General features: G+C 41.2%; 1 protein-coding gene across 8 annotated transcripts in view; it reads right to left on the bottom strand.

Moving 5' to 3' along the window:
- The window catches only part of KYNU (kynureninase), a 181,539-nt gene that overhangs the window by 24,312 nt on the left and 134,533 nt on the right, over positions 1-22,694 (bottom strand). For 4 of the 8 annotated variants that reach the window (XM_075117814.1, XM_048869829.2, XM_048869828.2 and 1 more), the window contains 2 exons: positions 18,460-18,558; positions 18,011-18,084 (listed from right to left, as the gene is read on the bottom strand). In XM_075117814.1, coding sequence (XP_074973915.1) covers positions 18,011-18,084; positions 18,460-18,558 — 173 coding nt within the window. Of the gene's footprint in view, positions 1-7,369; positions 7,475-8,002; positions 8,125-11,676; positions 12,089-16,229; positions 16,274-18,010; positions 18,085-18,459; positions 18,559-22,694 lie in introns of all 8 variants that reach the window. The other 4 variants (XR_012664351.1, XR_012664349.1, XR_012664350.1 and 1 more) reach the window with 4 other exon arrangements.

The following is a 22,694-nucleotide window of genomic DNA, read 5'->3' as shown; positions in this document are numbered from 1 at the left end:
CATCTAATTTCAAGTCTAAACTTCCTGATGACCCTTTATATCCATTTGTTCTTGTGTCCACATTGGTGCTAAGCCTAAATAATTCTTCTCCCTCTGTGAGAGTTTATCCCTCTGATATATGTATAGAGAGCAATCATATCTCCCCTCAGCCTTCTTTTGGTTAGGCTAAACAAGCCAAGCTCTTTGAGTCTCCTTTCATAAGACAGGCTTTCCATTCCTCGGATCATCCTAGTATTCCTTCACTGTACTTGTTCCAGTTTGAATTCATCTCTCTTAAAAATGGGAGACCAGAACTGCACACGATATTCCAGATGAGGTCTCACCAGTGCCTTGTATAACAGTATGAACACCTCCTTATCTCTACTGGAAATATCTCGCCTGATGCATCCCAAGACCACATTAGCTTTTTTCACAGCCATATCACATTGGCGGCTCCTAGTCATTCTGTGATCAACCAATACTCCAAGGTCCTTCTCCTCCTCTGTTACTTCTAAGTGATGCGTCCCCAGTTTATAACAAAAATTCTTGTTATTAATCCCTAAATGCATGACCTTACACTTTTCACTATTAAATTTCATTCTATTACTGTTACTCCAGTTTACAAGGTCATCCAGATCTTCCTGTATGATATCCCGGTCCTTCTCTGTTTTGGCAATACCTCCCAGCTTTGTGTCATCTGCATACTTTATTAGCACATTCCCACTTTTTGTGCCAAGGTCAGTAATAAAAAGATTAAATATGATTAGTCCCCAAACTGATCCCTGAGGAACTCCACTAGTAACCTTCTTCCAGCCTGACAGTTCACCTTTCAGTATGACCCATTGTAGTCTCCGGTTTAACGAGTTCCTTATCCAGCTTTCAATTTTCATATTGAAACCCAACTTTTCCAATTTAGCTAATAATTCCCCATGTGGAACCATATCAAATACCTGACTGAAATCGAGGTAAATTAGATCCACTGTGTTTCCTTTGTCTAAAAAAATCTGTTACCTTCTCAAAGAAGGAGATCAGGTTGGTTTGGTATGATCTAACTTTTGTAAAACAATGTTGTATTTTGTCCCAGTTACCATTGACCTCAATGTCCTTAACTACTTTCTCCTTCACATTTTTTTCCAAGACCTTGCATACTGCAGAGGTCAAACTCACAGGCCTGTAGTTGCCCAGATCACTTTTTTTCCCTTTCTTAGAAATAGGAACTATGTTAGCAATTCTCCAGTCATACGGTACAACCCCTGAGTTTACAGATTCATTAAAAGCTTGCAATTTCATGTGTCAGTTCCTTTAATATTCTTGGATGAAGATTATCTGTGTCCCCCGATTTAGTCCCATTAAGCTGTTTGAGTTTGGCTTCTACCTCGGATGTGGTAATATCTACCTCCATATCCTCCTTCCCATTTGCCGTCCTACAATTATCCCTAAGCTCCTCATTAGCCTCATTAAAGACTGAGGCAAAGTATTTGTTTAGCTATTGGGCCATGCCTAGATTATCCTTAACCTCCACTCCATCCTCAGTGTTTAGCGGTCCCACTTCTTCTTTCTTTGTTTTCTTCTTATTTATATGGCTATAGAACCTTTTATTATTGGTTTTAATTCCCTTTGCAAGGTCCAGCTCTACAGGGCTTCTGGCCTTTCTCACTTTATCCCTACATGTTCTGACCTCAATAAGGTAGCTTTCCTTGCTAATCCTTCCCATTTTACACTCCTTGTAGGCTTTCTGCTTTTTCTTAACCACCTCTCTGAGATGGTTGCTCATCGAGCTTGGTCTACAACACCTGCCTATGATTTCTTCCCCTTTCTTGGGATGCAGGCTTCTGATAGTTTCTGCAACTTTGACTTGAAGTAATTCCAGGCCTCCTCTGCCTTTAGGTCCACAAGTTCTTCAGTCCAATCCACTTCTCTAACTAAATTTCCTTAATTTTTTAAAGTTAGCTCTTTTGAAATCAAAAACCCTAGTCACAGATCTATTTTTGTTTATCCTTCCATTTAGTTTGAATTGAATTAGCTCATGATCGCTCGAACCAAGGTTGTCCCCTACAACCATTTCTTCTATGAGGTCCTCACTACTCACCAAAACCAAATCTAAAATGTCATCCCCTCTTGTTGGTTCAGCGAAGTTATCCATCAGCTATATCCAACTTGGCGAAGGTATCCATCAGCTATTGCATCCAGGAAAATCTGAGCCCTATTATTATTACTAGCATTTGTCTATATCTGGGAAGTTAAAGTCTCCCATGATCCACAATTCCAATTAGTATTTACCTCATTAAAAACATTAAAGAGGTCTCTACCCATATCGGATCCTGGCGGTTTATAGCACACCCCAAGCACTATCCCAGGGGAGGCTCTAATAGCTTTCTTTCCCAATGTGATTTTTGCCCAGACAGACTCTGTCTTATCCATTCCATCACTTCTTATTTCCTTACAGTCTACCTCATCGTTGATATACAATGCTACTCCACCGCCTTTGCCTTTATTTTGGTCTTTCCTAAACAGCACATATCCTTCAATACCTGTAGTCCAGTCATGACTACTATTCCACCATGTTTCTGTTATCCCTATAATATCTGGTTTCACTTCCTTCACCAGTAGCTCTAGTTCCTCCATTTTGTTACTTAGGCTCCTTGCACAAACATCTTAATTTTTGCTGTTTGGCCTCGCTCACATTCTTTACCCAATTGGGCACAGACATTTTATTTCCAGTATCACCTATTAGACTGGTATGTACACTACCCTTCCTCCTTATATCCATTCTCCTACCCACAGCGATATCCTTTCTTACTTCGTTTTCTTCCCTCTCAATGTTAAAATCCGGCATAGACATTACCTGGACATCTCCCAACCATCTCCCCCAGATTCCTAGTTTAAAGCTTTCTTGATCAGTTTTGCCATCCTCCATCCTAGAAATCTATTTCCCTCCCTCCTCAGGTGAAGTCCATCCCGAGAGAACAGTCTTCTGTCCATGAATGCTTCCCAGTGGCCATACATCCCAAAGCCCTCCTTATAGCACCACTACCTGAGCCATCTGTTGAGCATCATAATCTTGTCACACCTTTGTTGCCCTTCTCTAGGAATAGGCAGAATCCCACTGAAGATCACTTGAGCCTTGATTTCCTTGAGCGTCTTCCCCAGCCTGGCATAGTCTCCTCTGATACATTCCAGCAAGAATCTAGCTGTATCATTTGTTCCCACATGAAGGAAAATCAGTGGATACTTTCCCACTCCTGTTAGGATCCTCTTCAGCCTCAGGTCCACATCCCGTATCTTAGCACCCAGCAGACAGCAGACCCTTCTGTTCTCTGGATCAGCTCTTGTTACAGGCCTGTCTATTCTTCTCAGTAATGAGTCCCCAGTCACATAGACCTGGCTTTTCCTGGCGATCGTGCGATTCTCCAGTATATCCCCTGTTCCCTCTGGCTGCAAGTCCTCTCGATTCCTATTGTCCCCTGCAATCCTCTGAAACCCATCCCATATCCTCCTTGGTGTTGTTACAGCCATTGACTCTTGCCCTCTTCCTATAGGGCTAGCTGCTCTTCTCTTCTTCCTTGCCCTCTCACCTTCAGTGACCACCTGCTGTGCCCCTTCTTCATTTTCCAACTCCGCAAACCTATTCCTGAGCTCCGTTTCTCCATCACTAGCTCGCCTTTTCCTCTGCCTGGGTCTCTTTGTCACATGCTTCCACTGTCCACTTTCCTCACCCAGCAGTATCCCCTCAGAGTTCTTTGGTCCTGCTTCCACCTGCAAGTCTGAGCTTTTCCCTTGAGCCTCCTCATGTCTTTGCTCCATCGTCCATTCCAACCCCCTTCTAAACTCGACCAGAGTTTCCACCTGCATCTCCAATCCTCAGATCTTTTCTTCCATCAGCTCTATCAGGCAGCACTTCATGTAGACGAAACTCTCTTCAGGTACCCCCTCCTGGATCATGTACATGCCGCAGCTTCTACATCCAGTCATCTTCATTGTGTCTTCCACTGCTTGGGTCACTCCCACTGCTGCCTCTGTATCTGTCATCGCCTTCTCACCTAAGTCCTGTTAGTCTGGAAAACACAAACCAAACCAAAACAGCACCACCCAAAGCAAAACAAACCCCCAATGAGCACCAAAACACTGCCAGACCACCACACACTCCCTTCACTAGCCTGTCTGTTCCTCTGCCTGGCTCTCTTAGTCTTCCCCCCAAGCTCCCCTTACAAACTCCCACCCAAACTCCCCTGTTTACAGCTCTATTTGCTGGCTCCTGTGCCGCTGTAGCTGTTGTGCCACTGTAGCTGTCTGTGCCGCTGCCTGCCTGACTGGCTGGCTACCTTTATAGGACCCCTAGTCAGAGAAGCCCCGCCCCCTAATCAGGGTTCAGCATCTCTCCCAGCACACTGCCCCTACCAGCCTCTATAAATACCAATATACATACCTACAGATCATAGAATCATAGAATCATAGAATATAAGGGTTGGAAGGGACCCCAGAAGGTCATCTAGTCCAACCCCCTGCTCGAAGCAGGACCAATTCCCAGTTAAATCATCCCAGCCAGGGCTTTGTCAAGCCTGACCTTAAAAACCTCTAAGGAAGGAGATTCTACCACCTCCCTAGGTAACGCATTCCAGTGTTTCACCACCCTCTTAGTGAAAAAGTTTTTCCTAATATCCAATCTAAACCTCCCCCACTGCAACTTGAGACCATTACTCCTCGTTCTGTCATCTGATACCATTGAGAACAGTCTAGAGCCATCCTCTTTGGAACCCCCTTTCAGGTAGTTGAAAGCAGCTATCAAATCCCCCCTCATTCTTCTCTTCTGCAGGCTAAACAATCCCAGCTCCCTCAGCCTCTCTTCATAACTCATGTGTTCCAGAACCCTAATCATTTTTGTTGCCCTTCGCTGGACTCTCTCCAATTTATCCACATCCTTCTTGAAGTGTGGGGCCCAAAACTGGACACAGTACTCCAGATGAGGCCTCACCAATGTCGAATAGAGGGGAACGATCACGTCCCTCGATCTGCTTGCTATGCCCCTACTTATACATCCCAAAATGCCATTGGCCTTCTTGGCAACAAGGGCACACTGCTGACTCATATCCAGCTTCTCGTCCACTGTCACCCCTAGGTCCTTTTCTGCAGAACTGCTGCCTAGCCATTCGGTCCCTAGTCTGTAGCTGTGCATTGGGTTCTTCCGTCCTAAGTGCAGGACCCTGCACTTATCCTTATTGAACCTCATCAGATTTCTTTTGGCCCAATCCTCCAATTTGTCTAGGTCCTTCTGTATCCTATCCCTGCCCTCCAGCGTATCTACCACTCCTCCCAGTTTAGTATCATCCGCAAATTTGCTGAGAGTGCAATCCACACCATCCTCCAGATCATTTATGAAGATATTGAACAAAACCGGCCCCAGGACCGACCCTTGGGGCACTCCACTTGATACCGGCTGCCAACTAGACATGGAGCCATTGATCACTACCCGTTGAGCCCGACAATCTAGCCAGCTTTCTACCCACCTTGTAGTGCATTCATCCAGCCCATACTTCCTTAACTTGCTGACAAGAATACTGTGGGAGACCGTGTCAAAAGCTTTGCTAAAGTCAAGAAACAATACATCCACTGCTTTCCCTTCATCCACAGAACCAGTAATCTCATCATAGAAGGCGATTAGATTAGTCAGGCATGACCTTCCCTTGGTGAATCCATGCTGGCTGTTCCTGATCACTTTCCTCTCATGCAAGTGCTTCAGGATTGATTCTTTGAGGACCTGCTCCATGATTTTTCCAGGGACTGAAGTGAGGCTGACTGGCCTGTAGTTCCCAGGATCCTCCTTCTTCCCTTTTTTAAAGATTGGCACTACATTAGCCTTTTTCCAGTCATCCGGGACTTCCCCGGTTCGCCACGAGTTTTCAAAGATAATGGCCAATGGCTCTGCAATCACAGCCGCCAGTTCCTTCAGTACTCTCGGATACAACTCGTCCGGCCCCATGGACTTGTGCACGTCCAGCTTTTCTAAATAGTCCCTAACCACCTCTATCTCCACAGAGGGCTGTCCATCTCTTCCCCATTTTGTGATGCCCAGCGTAGCAGTCTGGGAGCTGACCTCGTTAGTGAAAACAGAGGCAAAAAAAGCATTGAGTACATTAGCTTTTTCCACATCCTCTGTCACTAGTTTGCCTCCCTCATTCAGTAAGGGGCCCACACATTCCTTGGCTTTCTTCTTGTTGCCAACATACCTGAAGAAACCCTTCTTGTTACTCTTGACATCTCTGGCTAGCTGCAGCTCCAGGTGCGATTTGGCCCTCCTGATAACATTCCTACATGCCCGAGCAATATTTTTATACTCTTCCCTGGTCATATGTCCAACCTTCCACTTCTTGTAAGCTTCTTTTTTATGTTTAAGATCCGCTAAGATTTCACCATTAAGCCAAGCTGGTCGCCTGCCATATTTACTATTCTTTCGACTCATCGGGATGGTTTGTCTCTGTAACCTCAACAGGGATTCCTTGAAATACAGCCAGCTCTCCTGGACTCCTTTCCCCTTCAAGTTAGTCCCCCAGGGGATCCTGGCCATCCGTTCCCTGAGGGAGTCGAAGTCTGCTTTCCTGAAGTCCAGGGTCCGTATCGTGCTGCTTACCTTTCTTCCCTGTGTCAGGATCCTGAACTCAACCAACTCATGGTCACTGCCTCCCAGATTCCCATCCACTTTTGCTTCCCCCACTAATTCTACCCGGTTTGTGAGCAGCAGGTCAAGAAAAGCGCCCCCCCTAGTTGGCTCCTCTAGCACTTGCGCCAGGAAATTGTCCCCTACGCTTTCCAAAAACTTCCTGGATTGTCTATGCACCGCTGTATTGCTCTCCCAGCAGATATCAGGAAAATTAAAGTCACCCATGAGAATCAGGGCATGCGATCCAGTAGCTTCCGTGAGCTGCCGGAAGAAAGCCTCATCTACCTCATCCCCCTGGTCCGGTGGTCTATAGCAGACTCCCACCACTACATCACTCTTGTTGCACACACTTCTAAACTTAATCCAGAGACACTCAGGTTTTTCTGCAGTTTCGTACCGGAGCTCTGAGCAGTCATACTGCTCCCTTACATACAGTGCTACTCCCCCACCTTTTCTGCCCTGTCTGTCCTTCCTGAACAGTTTATAACCATCCATGACAGTACTCCAGTCATGTGAGTTATCCCACCAAGTCTCTGTTATTCCGATCACGTCATAGTTCTTTGACATCACCAGGACCTCCAGTTCTCCCTGCTTGTTTCCAAGGCTTTGTGCATTTGTATATAAGCACTTGAGATAACCTGTTGATCGCCCCTCATTCCCAGTATGAGGCAGGAGCCCTCCCCTCACAGACATTCCTGCCTGTGCTTCCTCCCGGTATCCCGCTTTCCCACTTACCTCAGGGCTTTGGTCTCCTTCCCCCGGTACCTTCTCCTCCAACAGAACTCCCATTCAAACTCCCCTGTTTACAGCTCTGTTTGCTGGTTTCCATCAGGATTCAAGCTGAACAGAGAAAAGTAATTCATTTTTCTGTCAGATTTTGATATTTCTAAATTTGGTGTAGTTCCCATTTGGAACAACTCCCACAAAATTTCAGAATGTGCTGTGAAATGGAAATTCAAAAAAGAACGCAACTCTCGATCCTGGGAGCCCTGTGTTCCCCAGCTCAGAGGCAGGTCATCTGGTGGTCTGCTCTGGAAGCAACAGACTCTGGAAGTCCTAGGAGATGAGGCTGTCAAGGAGCCAGAAGCCTGTGAGCCAGCACACCCAGAGCTCCCAGAGTCCCAGCTACCTGTTATTGTGCCTGATGGGGAATTGGGAGGCTGCAAGCCCAATGGAGCCAGTATCCTATGGGCTTGGGAGCCAGGGCTTGCAGGCTCCTGGATCCACATCAAATTGTTTGACAAGCTGAGGAGAATCTGGAGTCTGGGAGCTCAGAAGTCAGGGCCTCCAAACTCTTGGCTTCCTGTCAGTCTGCAGGTGGTCTACTGAGCAGCTAAGCAGGTAACCATGCAGCCTACCACAACTTACTCAAAATCCAACAGGCTCCTGGAAACATCTTGATTTTGATGAATCAGCATTGGATATGAGAGAACTTGTAGAGGATATGGCTCTAAATAGGATGCTCTTTCACTTACAGCATAAGGTTTCACCTTTTGAAAGGAATAAAGTTGGCAGAGGGCAACATTTTAAAAACATCATTCATAAAATCCAAAAAATTATATGGTACATGAGATGTCTCCAGCCACACATGGGTAAGCAATACATGTACAGATAGGAAATCTAAGGCTCAGAGAAGTTTGGTGATTTCTTTAAGAGGCTCACTGGATAAGTTGATTTCAGCATGGGACATAAGGCAAAAGTCCTGGGCTCTAATTCTGATACTGATTTACTTTGTGATCCTCAGCAAGTCATCTTTCCTATTTTTTCCTTTGTAAAATGTAGGTAATAATATCTATGGACTAGATAATAATTGTAAAGTTATGTATGAAGGTGCAAAGAAATGTCAAGGCTAGCTAGTGGAAGAGGTGGGAATAGAACTCATGACCATGCTTTTCAAAATTGACACATACACTGACAGATTTACATGAAATAGGATTCTCAAGTTTTCACAGGTGTGATGGTGCGCCTGCCCCACACTGGGCTCTAAGCAGTTAATAGAGCCCTATGGAGGCTGCACAGGAGTCAGCCAATCAGAGAAGGACTGAAGGGAGCAGCCAAGCAGGCCCATACAAAAAGGGAGGGCAGAAAAGGAAAGTTCTCTGCCCAGAGTGGAAGGACTGTGTCCCTAGAGGGCTGAGAGAACTGCCAGCACCCTGGACAGAGCAGTGCTGCTAGAAGGGACTGGGGGAGCGAGAGACAGCTCCTGGATGGCTGCTGGGGTTTGCAGGATGAGGCCCTGAAGCAAGGGCAAAGAGGATGTTGGGGCCATGAGGAAGTGGCCAGACAATTCTCTGCAGTAGCCACTAAGGGAAGTGGCTGAACAGTGGACTGCAGGTTCCCTGGAAGGAGGGGAGCACAGTGTGTGGCATGGCCAGAGGTCTGTGTTGCTGAAGAGGACGCCGCGGTCCTTGATGTGGATCCTAGAGCAGGAGTGATGGCGGTGAGCCACCACCAGAGGAGAGCACCCTGGCGAACTGAGCTAATCCCCAGGACAGCCAGCAGGAGATGCCAGAGTGGTGAGTGAACCCCATTACCACAGGTTCTACTAAAAACTTTCAGTTCCCCAAAAGTTTGTGGAAAACCATAATTTTCGGAAATGTGATTGGATGCATTGAAATGGTGAACAATTGTCTAGGAATGAACTGTTGGGTGACATGGAAAGAATAAAGAGAATGTGAGTGGCATATTCCACGCACACACAAAAAATCAATTTTACCTAACTCTGATAACATTATTGCAACAATAGGACTACATTATTATTGTAGTCCTATATAGCCATATATTTATGGCTATATAGGACTACAAATATACACAGCACTTTATAAACAGAAAGATACATTCCTTGTCCCAAGGATATTAAAATCTAAATAAGTCGTAGAAATATAGAGCTGGATGGGATCTTGAGATGTCATTTCATCTAGCCTTCTGTGATGAAGCAGGACCAAGTATACCTAGACTGTCCCTGATAGGTGTTTGTGTATGCTGTTCTTAAAAACCTCCAATGATGGTAATTTCACAATATCACTTGGAAATCTATTCCAGTGCTTAACTATCCTCATAGTTAGAAAGTTTTTCCTAATATCTAACTTAAATCTCCCTTGCTACAGATAAAGCCATTGCTTGTCCTACATTCCCTGGACCTGGAAAACAACTGATCACTGTCCCCTTTATAACATTCCTTAATGTATTTGAAGACTGATCAGGACCTCCCTCAGATTGCTTTTCTCAAGACTATACATGCCAAGGTTTTTTTAACCTTTCCTCATAGGTCAGCTTTTCTAAACCTTTTTTCAATTTACTTGCTCTTCTCTGTACTCTTTCCAATTAGTCCACATCTTTCCTATGAAAGGGGACGTCCCAAACCAGACACCGTACTCCAGCTGAGGCCTCACCACTGCCAAGTAGAGCAGGACAATTACCTCTTGGGTCTTATACATTGACACCCCTGTTGATACACCCCAGACACTTAGGCTTTTTTGCAATTACATCCAGTTGGTGAGTCATATTCAATTTGTGATCCACCAAAAACTCCTAGACCCTTTTCAGAAGCACTACTGCCAAGCCAGTTACTCCCCATTTTGTAGTTATGCATTTGATTTTTCATTCATAAATGTAGTACTTTGCACTTGTCTATTTTGAATTTCATCTTGTTGATTTCAGACCAGTTCTGCAGTTTGTCAAGGTCCTTTTGAATTTTAATCCTGTCCTCTGAAGTGCTTGCAACCCCTCAAACCTTGGTGTCATCTGCAAATTTTGTAAGCACACTTTCTACAAATTTATCTAAGTCATTAATGAAAATATTGAATACTACCAGACTCAGGACAGACCTGTGTGGGATGCCACTACATATGTCTCACCAATGAGACATCAAACCACTGATAACTACTCTTGAGTATGGTCTTTCAACCAGTTTTGAACCCACCTTATAGTACTTTCATCTAGACAACATTTCTCTAGTTTGCTTATGAGAATGTCATGTGTAATTGTGTCAAAAGCCTCAATAAAATCAAGATATGTCATGTCTACACCTTCCCTGCATCAACTAGACCAGTAATTCTGATGAAGACAGACATAATGGGAGGCCCAAAGCTGAAAAGATGAGAATGGGAATAGATGGAAAGCATATTAACCAGCCTCTCCTTCATAACCTAAAACTCCTTCCAAAGCTAAATAATGCTCTTGGATATTTGCCATTCAGATGGCGAATCCAAGAACATACCCCTGCAGCCCCATCATGGGTCTAGATTGGCCTAATAAATCACTTGTCCCAAGACAATGCAATTAAACCTAATTAGCCAGTGCCTTTATTCCTAAACTGTCTCTTCCATGGGGGATTTTAGGTTTTGGTTTTTAAATTAGCTTAAGGAGCTAAATTGCTCTCATTGACTTGGCAGGGAAACAGTTTACTTCTGTCATAGTCTAGGATAGTTTATGCACTCAGGACACACGTGTTGCATTTCCCGAACAGCTTACAGCTACATTACCCAACTATTTGATTTCACTGGTACTAACAACAAATCTTTCTACAAACTGCACCCAGTACATTTTTTTATCAGTTACCACTAACTTTTGACCTTGCTCCATTGAGCACAGCTTCTCAAAAGTCTCCTACAGTGCTCCTTCACATCCTTCCTTTGGCCAGGTTACTGTTTATTTTGGCTTGATTTTCAGAAGGGCTGAGATCTGCAGCTCCAGCTGGCCTCAAGAGGAATGAAGGTCAATGAAAATCAAGCCATGTGTCTATTGTCCATATAAACACCTTCACAAAAGCAGCCATAGTTTTTTCCAGCATAGACTAAGCAACATTACTGCCCTATTTGAGAACCATTTTTTCTTCCTTAGAATAACTCTATTCCCAAAGATGGGCAGATGCATTATCTTTACAGCAGCTTCAGCCATTTTTGTCACAGCACTGAGGGCTCAAATCCCAAAATATGGTTATGTAGCATTTCCTCATTTATTTCCTCAAAGGAATAAAATAACGGTAATAAGAAACCCAATAAACTGAAGTAAAAAATATCATAGGAGCCAGGAACACTTACCAGCTGGAAGGGACGGAGATGGAACAATCAGATGCAAAGCAGACAGCTTATAGGCTTGATTTTCAGAGATGCTGAGCATATGCATGCTGTCAATAGAGTTGTGGGTGCTCAGGACCTCTAAATCATCAGGCAGCTTAGATGGTATTTGCTGGTCTTTAATCATCTTAAAACCAGGAAGGCATACTGGGATAAGGTTTTTGTAAGAGGACGAACCCAGGCCCTTGAGTTTTTGTTAGGGACCATACAGTCAAAAAGAAAGGCAATCCTCCAGAAAAGGTTGAATTCTCGCCTTTCTAACAATCAAGAAACCAACAACCAAGATCTTGTTTGAAGATCCCAAGCTTTTCGAAGTGGGAGCCTGGTGTGTATGAAATAGCTATGGCCTTCTTGTTTTTCCTTTGATATTTTGTTTCTATAATAAAAATGAGATGCTTTTGGGGTATCAGCTGTTTCCTGTGTGTACAGCACTCCTCCACCACATCAAACAAACTGTTTATTTTTAAACTCAACTTTAGCGCAGACAAGCAGCAGGTAAAAGCTTGATAAATCCTTTCATTTTAAACATTAGACGGTGTAGAATATTTATTTACTCTTCTGCCAAGGCTTATCTATTATTCTCATGGCTGCTTTACATACATTTATTTTCTTTTCATCTTATTAAAAGGTGCTGTACTTTTTATTATAAGGATTCAGCTAGGATTTTTTTTCTTTTCCTCTAACCCAGGATTCAGTCAGGTTGTTTTGCACAGCAAAAAAGAAGGGTTAAAAAAAACGGTTAAAGAAACTTCTCAATTATAACTACAAATACTACAATATAAATACTTTTTTTCCCATAGTGCCTTCCATTCCAGACACTTGACAAATATTAGTTTTTCCTTATAACAATCCTTTTGGTAAGTTTTTATAAATTGGGAAACTGAGGCACAGAAGTTAAGAGGGAGAAGTTCACAAAGGAGCTAGGCACCTGTCATTTGTATCTTTGAACATCTCTCCCTGAGTGATCCACCTGAGGCTACACAGCAACTGTGTAGTATAGTCAGGAATAAAACAAAATTTCCTCCTTTGTAGCCTTAAATTTACAGAATTAGACCCTCTTTCTTCTCCAGAAAAAAAGAAACAGAGTATTTGGGTTTGTTGCAGCCCCAAACTTAGGGAATCAAATGTTAAATCATACAGCTTCAGTCCTGACACTCAATCCTTGCTCTACAGACCACACCTCTTTACATTATAAAATGTCAATGTATACCTATGTGGGGAAACCATCTTAGTCCAAGCTGACTGAATCAGTTTGCATTCTAAAAGGTGGAACAGATATTGAAAGGCTAAATTCAGCCCTGGTGTCAGAAGTGGTCTCAACTATTGTCAAAGTCAACAGACTAGCGACCATTGACATCAAAAGTCAATTGGCACAAAGTTTCCACTAAAGGAAGAAAGGAAAGATAAGCTAGAAAAATGCCATCTGACATTTTAGGTAAAGATGCTTAATAATGCTGAGCAGGACTACCCTGACTACTGTCTAGAGTCAGTCTGTGTCTTATGCTCTCCTGTTGGAGCTGTTCTGCTTTGGCCCAGCAAATATTTAATTATTTATACAGAGAGGGAGAGATACTGACTCTAGAGCCCAGGGGTTAGGGTACTCATGTGGGAAACTTAATGACTGTTTACTTATATATGGAAAGTGGAACAGCTCCAAAAGGAGAGATTGAAAGAAACCCATCCCGGAATAGCCAGCAACCTGATGATCAGGGCACTCATCTGGGATGTGGAAGATCTTCAGTCAAGTTCCTGGTCTACAGTAGGCCGAGAAGGACTTGGATGTGGGTGTCCCATCTCCCAGATTAGTGGCCTGACCATCAGGCTATTAGCTGTTAGGGTTGGTCTCTCTTGCTCTCTCTTGTTTTCCACCTGATGTGGAAGAGGAAAAAATGTTGAAATTTCAAAAAGTTTTGCGGGACGACAAAACCATTTCTCACCCTGTGCCCTGGTTTTACCTTGGGCTCTAATTTATACTTGCTAATTACAGGCAAGAGGTCCTTTGGCATACACCTCAGACCTTCATCTTTGAAAGATGGCCAGAATGTACATTTTACATTACAAGGCAATAAAACATTTTGATAAATATAATTGCCTAGTCAATAGCTTGAATATGAAGGATGAGATAAGTTAAAGAAATCAATATGGTTGGTTAAAGTGGTTTACATAATATTGGCCATGGGTTAAAAACAATCTGTCAAATCATTTAAATGACACAGAGATCAACTGGATTGGAATTTAATTACCTACTTCAGGGTGGCTGAAAGACAAAAATGAAAAGATATTTGGGGCTTCTCTGTTTGAATGAACTTTTCTGGCCACTGGGTGTCATCCTTGATTCAAATGACGATTAAAGACTTTTTAGATACAGCATAAAATCTGCAACTTCACTAACAGTTAAATTCCACTCTATTTGATTGTACACCACACAGCAAATTGTTCTGCATTTGAATCAGCTTTCAAATTGAGCACTTTGACATAGACAAATTCTCTTTTGTATCACTGCTTTATTTGGAAATCTGAAATGGCTGGGTGATGTGGGAGGGGGGAAAAGGAATGCAACTGGGGCATATTAACAACAAACAATTTGATCTCCATGTTTCATTATATACAAAAGAACTATGGCTATTAAGGTCCCAACAAAAAATTACTCTTACAATTTTTCACTGTCCTGCTTTTCTGACTTTGTGTCGTCCTGCTTTAAAGTAACTTGACTGAGAGATGGGCTCATGTTGCAAAGTTTGCACCCAAAGTTCTACATCTCTAACATTTGCAGCTGTCTGGACTCACGGATCTGATCCTGAATTCTGATTCGAGCCTGTTATAGAGATAAAGATAGGGCCTCCCCTCAAATTTCAGATGCAGATCTTGATCTGAACTTCAAAGTTCTGTGGTGCTTAGACCCACAGTTTGGCTTCAGCGCCATCTGCAATGTATACAGCGGGTCACAGGTTGGAAAAGTATGTAACATGTAGCTATATTTATACTTTAAAATGTTCATTTATCTCAGCATAGTACAGGACTTAATGACTATGTATGGGGAAATTGGTTCAGTAACAAACTCTAATCTTAGCCCATTCCACAAATTCAAGCTGGTGCATTTACTAAGGTTTCAAAAGCTCAGGAAAGGGATCCAATCCCCTATGTGTCTCTTTTTCACACATACCCCCAAATGTAAATCACTCTTCCCACTCTGTGTCTCCAGACGGCTCACTACAAAGTCCCTTTCCTCTCTCCTGTCCCCAACATCTTCCCCCTATGAGACCCTGACCCCTTTCTTCTCCCACCCACCCCAAATAGGCTTGAAGATCCTTGTAGGATCCAGCAGCCATGGCCACATTAGTGCCAGACTGCATTGTGTGTATTTGACTGGGTAAAGCCTAAGAGTACTCTTGAACACAGCAGCAATAAGAGATGGCTATTCTGTGTGTTCTGTTGGGAAAACCCCAAGGACCATAAAAACGTGACCAGGCCTAGAGTGATGGAAAAGTGCAGAGATGGGCTAGGTAGTTTGTTTGTTTTTCAGACCTGAAAGCCTAGTGGGAGGTTAAGGAGTAGGGAACGGAAGGTGCATCTTTTCGAGCAGATGAGTTAATCTTTTGAGTGAAGGAGAGGGGACATATACAGAGAGGACAAAGAGCATGTAGTTCAAGGAAAATAGTAATGAGGGAGAAAGAAAGATGGGACACCGAAAATGTGGGAGAGAAGTACTGGGTGGAATAGTTCAGAAGAGCATCCAGTTTTGCTGGTGTTGGCCTCAAGCAAATAAAAACTTGTGATGATCAGTTTATAAATGGCTGCACGCCCTACAATGGGTTCTCTGTTGTGAGCAATTGAGATGATTCCAAGAACCAATCAGCAATATTGTGTTATCTATTAAGAGTCTAGACAGCCTAGGAGCTGCACATAATGTAATGCAACTGGTTATAATAATATTATTTCTCTTTGAAACTAGATTTAGTTTTCCTTGTCCCAGCTAAAATAAAAATAAGTACCAGCAATTTCTCCAGGTGTTACATCAGAAAAGTACTGTTTACATTTATTGATGTATTAAAAAAAATCACAATCCGACTATTTTTAAACATGACAGCATCTATATAACATTTTTAACAAGTATTTCTTTGTATGCAGCCAACCTCTGTTCAGAGAATATAGCTTTACATGAATTAAAAAGTCTTTGAGAAAACAGATCTAATGCTTCCTAGCTTTAAAAGTAGATATTATAATGAAAGCATGCCACAGTTAGAGAACTATTAATCAGAGCTAAAACAGTCTTTGATTTTGTTCACCAACCACAGACTCAGATTTTTATTTTTAAAGTCTAACTTTAAAAGGGAACTTAAAAGGGTGAGATATCTTTTATTGGACCAAGTTCTGTTGGTGGAAAGGACAAGCTTTTGAGCTTAGACAAAGCTCTTCTTCAGGTCCAAGAAAGGTACTCAGTGTTTACATTTTAAAAGAAAATTTGTTGTATTTTGTTTACACTAAACAGTCTTTTAGACATGATTAGGGTTACTTACTTTTAATGTTATAACTGTTTCCTCTTATTAGATTGCATGTAAACCTGAAAGCAGAGTCCAAGAAGATGACCTATTTAGGGGGTGCACATGTATGTGTTAATGGAGTTTAAAACTATTATAATTTACTAAAATTCTCAGTCACCAGTTTAGAATAAAATGAGGTTAATTAACTGTTGCCTGAACTTGTATTAGCCAGTATTTAGAGTATAGCTGAAAAGTGAAATTGCCAATTAAAAAACCCCTTCCGTTAACAAAAACTGGAAATCACAATCCATTTTAGGGCATGCATGAGCACTTACTTTCTGTAATGTAATCTGAAATATCTCTCCCTGCATATACACTTTTAATTTCAATACCGTCATATACTACTATTTATAATTTAGGGACAAACAGAAGATTTAAGCAATTCCATATTAGAGATGCAAGAAAACAACAATCTACACAATTTTTTATTGGTTTCATGTTATGGGTTGGATGTTTTTGTTTTTAAACAAATTAGGCCTCTGCTCCTGCAATGAACTCTGAGCAGATGGAACCCCACACCTCACTAATTTCAATGGGACTCCATACAGACATCAGGGGCTGCAGATGTGGAGCTCATTGTAGCACTGTGGTCTTAGCCCATAACCCTGGCAAACTACTTGAGGATACAGATAATCCTTCTTCACATGAGTAATCCCATTCAAGTTTGCAGTGTTATTATACCCATGCTGGTCCCAGGATATTAGAGAGAGATGGTGGGTTAGGTAATATTGGTTATTGGACTAACTTCTGTTGGTGAAAGAGACAAGCTTCTGAGCTTACACAGAGCTGAAGAAAAACTCTGTGTAAGCTTGAAAGCTTGTCTCTTTCACCAACAGAAGTTGGTCCAATAACAGATACTACCTCAGCCACCTTGTCTCTCTCATCCCACTCATGTCAGTGAATTACTTCTGAAAGTACATATTGGCTTGACTAGGCATTTAAACTCAGCCTATGTTCGTTTAAAAACTCCCTGAGGTTTGAAATTTGAATGCCACTTGGTTGGTTTGACTGCATAAAACTGATTCATTCTAACCACAAACTGAAAGCAAAAGTCACAAGATGAAAATCAAATGGACTGAAATGGAAAAAAGATATCATGAACCTTTGTGAAACAAAACTGAAAGGATGTACAGAGCTCTATTCCTATCTCCTCTGAGGGGAAAAAATCAACTTTTAGTTAATTTTTTCAAATGTGGTCACATTCATCCATTTTCTTTGGGCGGGGAGGAGGGAAGGCAAAAATATTAGATGTTGCATACTGATCTAGCTTCTTCAACCATAAGCACCATTACTTACTTATATAAGACATAGTCCAACAGGAACTGTACAATTGAATTTCCTCAAATTTGGGAATGAGGATTGTTGATATGTATCCCTAATTCTGAACCCTCCCTAAGTGCTCTCTGTTTCTAATGAATCTTAAGACATCAGTCCAAAACTGTGGGAATTCTCACAAGAATAAATTATACTTGTGATTTCCTACCCTCAAGATATTGAGCTCAGAAGACTTCCAGTATTTGGGGCCAATATCTCAAAAGAAGAATCTTATGAAATTCTAATATTGTTGAACCAGAACTCCAGCCCTGGCTGGACCTGGAATCTGAACCTCTAAAACCTTATCCTCAGTCAGAAAAACAGAATCAATCAGCAATGTCACAAAGGCAACAGTGTATTTTGACAGAGAAAGAGAGAACTGTTTTCACATTTAAACTTTACAACACCCCTGTGGGTTTTCTTCGATATATAGAAATACTTACACTGGTTTTATAGTCTGGGAATGTTTCTCATGAATGTAGGCACCAGCCAGGCCCCCAGCTCCAGAATTTAAATACTGTAAAGAATATATTAACATGAATACATTTTGCTCTCATCATTTCTCACATGCAGCATTCCCTCATCCTTCCTCAATAAAGACAGGATGGTTATACAATTTCAATAGGGCTTTTAGTTGAAGCTCTTTGGCCTCATCTATTGTCTTAATGTGATGAGCTTGTTGAAAATAGATATTGTAAAATATTTTATTTCTTCAGATTTGTCTTAAAAACCACCATACCCAAGGTAGCTGCATTTATACCTTAGACAAAGCTTCTGTTTGAGTTTTGGTCCAAGGAGCCGGTATGATTCCTATTTAATCTGATCCTCTTTGCCCACCCTTCTCTGAAACATAATTATTAAAAACATTCTCAAATACTATAGCAGCTCTCACCTTGTAGGAACACCAGCAGGCAAAATCTACCCCCCAGTCATGTAAATGCAGTTCTACATTACCAACAGCATGAGCCAGGTCAAAGCCAACATAGCAACCCTAGAGGAAAGAGAAGACTTTAATAGACTCCCTAAAAGGATAAATACCATAAAAGTGACTCTGCAAAAAAAGTAATTTTTTCCCCATATCCCAGCACCAAAGTTTGTTTGATTTGGTGATAGAAACAAGTTGTGTATAGTGTGTGTGTGTGTGTGTACACATGCACACACAAATCTATACCCATCCTCAAATGAATAATTTTATGGGCTTCTATTAGGCCCCCAATTTTGATCTGTTGTAACGCTGTGATGGTATGTGAAAAAATATTAATAACAAATAAAAGATGATAGTTAATTAAAATACATGTTTTGACATGCTGCGAGGACAAGGATAAATAATTTATTTATATCAGTTACACAGTAAGGGTCTGATTTTCAGAGCTGCTAAATATTTGAAGCTCTCATTGCCTTTGCAATTTTGGGACCTTAGCACTTATGGAAATCTGTCCCTTAGAATTTTGCAACAGGTGAGGTAGCATCACAAACTGTACCATGCATTTTTAAATTTATTGTACTTGTCCCTACACTATACTAACACCCCCACTCCACCCTCTACTCCCTGTAAAGGTTATAGGATGGCCATATCTAGGGAACTGAAAATTTGGAATAACTAAGGAGCATGAAACAAAACATTTTATACACACAACAACCACTAGATGGCAGCATTTTTAAATTAAAAGAGTGATCTAAAACTTGTACTATAATGCTACACCATTAAAGTGAAGAAAAATAATAGCATATTTTGTGCATGGACTACAAGTTAATACTATTTTACATTTCTCTCTAAAGACACAAATGGCCTTTTTACAAGTGGCATGGTAGGAATGAAAGTGAGAGCATGGATTTTAATACATCTAAGCCCTGTAATAAAACAAAGTTTTTTTTTTTTTAAATCTCTTTTGCTGTTTGTTGTACAAAAGGCATCTCAGCTAAATTATTAAAAGAATACTTTAGTATACTTAATCCCCTCTAAAAACTATCTAGCTAACCGAATGAAACAGCATGTATAAAAGTGTGACAACCTAATTCTAATGAAGCTGCTAATGGAGTTGTGGGGCTGTAAAATTCTCTCAAAATGATGGGATGAACTGCCAGCACCTAATCACTTGCACAATATAAATATTAATAATGGGTGAACTGAAATAGAAACAGAGTTCAGGTTTGGTTTGATAAGTATTCTAGCCCTCACACAGCAAGAACTTGTCTACACAGGAACATTCAGGATATTTAAGATGAATCAACTAAAGAAGTGACGTTAATGTGCATTAAACACCTCTATGGATGCTCTCATTCTGGCCTGAGTTTGCAGTAGCTTAATCCTAAATAAACTACAGCAAGTTAAGTCACTTAACTTCTAGATGAAGGTGTCCACAGAGGGGTTTATTGCACATGAACTTTGCACTTTTTGTTGAGTCATTTTAAATTTTCGGAGTGTAGACGTGCCCTGAATTGCAGCTCATCTGAAGATCTGTCACTAGATTCTCATTGGTTCCAGTCAAAATCCAGATTATTCTGGGAATAGCCTTTAAGGTATTTTGATATTTCTAGTCTCAACAGAAACTAATAAGTGGCCAAAAACATATCAGTAAAAATTTAAATAAGTTACTTATTTAAGTCGTCTGAGGACCAGTTCTTACTTCTATTAAACTGGTTCACCCATTCCCAAAGAATATGCCAGCTTTCTACAAAAGCAACTTTGAAAGCAAAAAGAAGAGAACAAAGAAAGCCTGTTGTTTAAAATGTCTGTCATATTGTTGTTGTTGTACTTGTGTTGGTCCCAGGATATTAAAGAGACAAGGTGATTGAGGTAATATCTTTTATTGGACTAATTTCTTTTGATGAAAGAGACAAGCTTTTGAATTACACAGTGCTCTTCTTCAGGTACTTCATACTGTAAAGAATAAGAAGTTCAGTGAGCTAGCACAAGACTCCTTACAAGAATGGATGGCCTTGTGTTTAAGGCACCAGAGTGGGACCCTGAAGATCTGAATTCAGTGTCAATGGACTTCCTTTATGACCTTGGGCAAGTCTCATTTCTCTTTACCTCAAGTTGCCATCTCTGAACTGGGGATAATCATGCTTCCCTACCTGATGTGTGGCACAGCTATGTAAACAGTAAGACTCCATATATAGAGAGATTTTAAATGGCAATTAAAGCAAACTGAAAGAGCTCTCATTGCACCAAACAAGCAGGGAGGGGAGCTGTGTGGGAATGTTGCTTACAGAGACCATGGGGAGCTCTCCATCTCCTTTTGGTAGAGGAGAGGGATATGTGGTCCCCACTGAATCCTCATCTTTATTTCAACTTCTGAAAGGCGTTGTTGGAAAGTGCCTGGGTAATTGCTGGTAACTGGCAGGTAGCAGCTCAGCATGGTCAATGACATTTGGAGAGAAGGAATTGACAGCTTCACGCAAGCACAGCTGGGACATTTTAGAAAGGAAGTCAGGAAGAGAAATGAAGATGAAGGATTTTAAAGCATTTCCTACTGGGACTTGAGAGATTAAAAATAGTCTACATGTTGTACACAAAGGGCTGAAGGCACAGTATTTTTATTACATAATGTATTATACAAAAGTGAACTTAGAAGTTAAAGTTTCCTAGAAGTTGGCTGTTTCTTAAGTGGTTCAGGAGACTAGAGGGTTAGCCCCTAAAAGCAAAGATGAAAAAAAAAAAAAGAAAGTAATGCTATACCCTCCACTGCCTACACCCTGCTGAGGAGAGCTTGGCACAATATGTAGTAATTTTCATTTATCTGAGAGACTGAAGATGGAAAAATAGCTTGAGGTGATTTTTCAAGCTTAATTTAGTTCATTTAATATTTAATGGCTTAATGAAGCTGTCTGTGTTCAGAGTTTTCACTCTGGGAGGAATCTTAGTTTAAGCAGAGAACTTAGGAAATTGATTTCAAAAAATTCAAAAGGAAATCAGTAATTTAATTCATAAATAATTGACCTCAGTCTTCTTAAAACACTTTTTCAGACCTTTCTGAACTTGCCTCTTAAATCTCTGTTTAAGCAGTTTTAGGGCAATCATTGTGTTGTACCATTTAAACTCCATTTTTAAAAGATTTTAAAGACTTCATGTGAAGAATATTTCCCTCTGCTATATTGTTTGACTATAATATTTAGTGGGTTGTTCTACAAATTATATTTGTTTCCTTCCTCTCGTCACACTTTCAATTTTCATTTTACATTTCCTTCTTTCTTTTCTCTTCTGTTCTCCCAACTTTACTTTCTGTTAATGAGATGTGCAGGTTTATTAATCATCAGTGTAGTGGGTCTTGCATTTTGATTTGAACATGAGATGATTATGGCTCATTCCAACCTTTTTTGGCATCCCAAAGATTACAGCTTCCTTTTGATAAAGTTTTTCCACTGGCACTTAAGAGTTTCATTCTAGCCACTAACAGTTTCATCCCCCACCCAAAGAGGCAGAAAGATGTGGTCTTTAAGGTAACTGAGCCTTAGTCCACCAGAAACCAGAAAGGTTAGGGTAAGGAGTTGAATGGATAGTCATGGAGAGTACAGAGCAGTAGTGTGATGTAATACTGCAAGTCTTCCCTGCCTAAATATCAGACCACTAAGTGCTGACATGGAAGACTGATGCCTTCAGGGGATGTGAATGAGATCAGCTCAACATAGTTTTTCTAGTTATCATTTCTGTCTTATCTGGGTACATCTTAAACCAATTTTCATCCATCTGCTTATTTCCATGAAGCATTATGACATCTGTGTGATGGCTTGAGTCCTGTCCACTGAGGAGAGAAAGGTAAGTGTCACTCAAATATTGGTTGAACAATCTTTCCAAGTTAGTTCATATCTAAACTGAACAGCTGAGAGGAGGGGAGATAGTTCCATGCAGAAGAAGAGTACATGTGAAAGCTCCTGTGAAAGAGGAACACTTGCTCATCATAACTATCTGGGATCTGTCCAAGATGAATGAGTTAAGTCAACTCAGTGCTTTCCTGGACTACTCTTACGAGGCTGTGTAACTGAGATAGCAGCATTTTGTGCTCAGTGGTGTTGCAGGCAGTAGTGTAAATATAGATATTTCATTAATGGTTGCTGGTAGATTGCCTAATCTGAAGAAGGAATTGATGAACTTGGTAATTAAAGGGTTCAAATGTTCCGTGCTAG

This window comes from Caretta caretta, chromosome 11 (assembly GCF_965140235.1).
Source record: "Caretta caretta isolate rCarCar2 chromosome 11, rCarCar1.hap1, whole genome shotgun sequence".
NCBI classification, from domain to species: domain Eukaryota; kingdom Metazoa; phylum Chordata; order Testudines; family Cheloniidae; genus Caretta; species Caretta caretta.
This window is presented reverse-complemented; position numbering and strand designations above follow the sequence as displayed.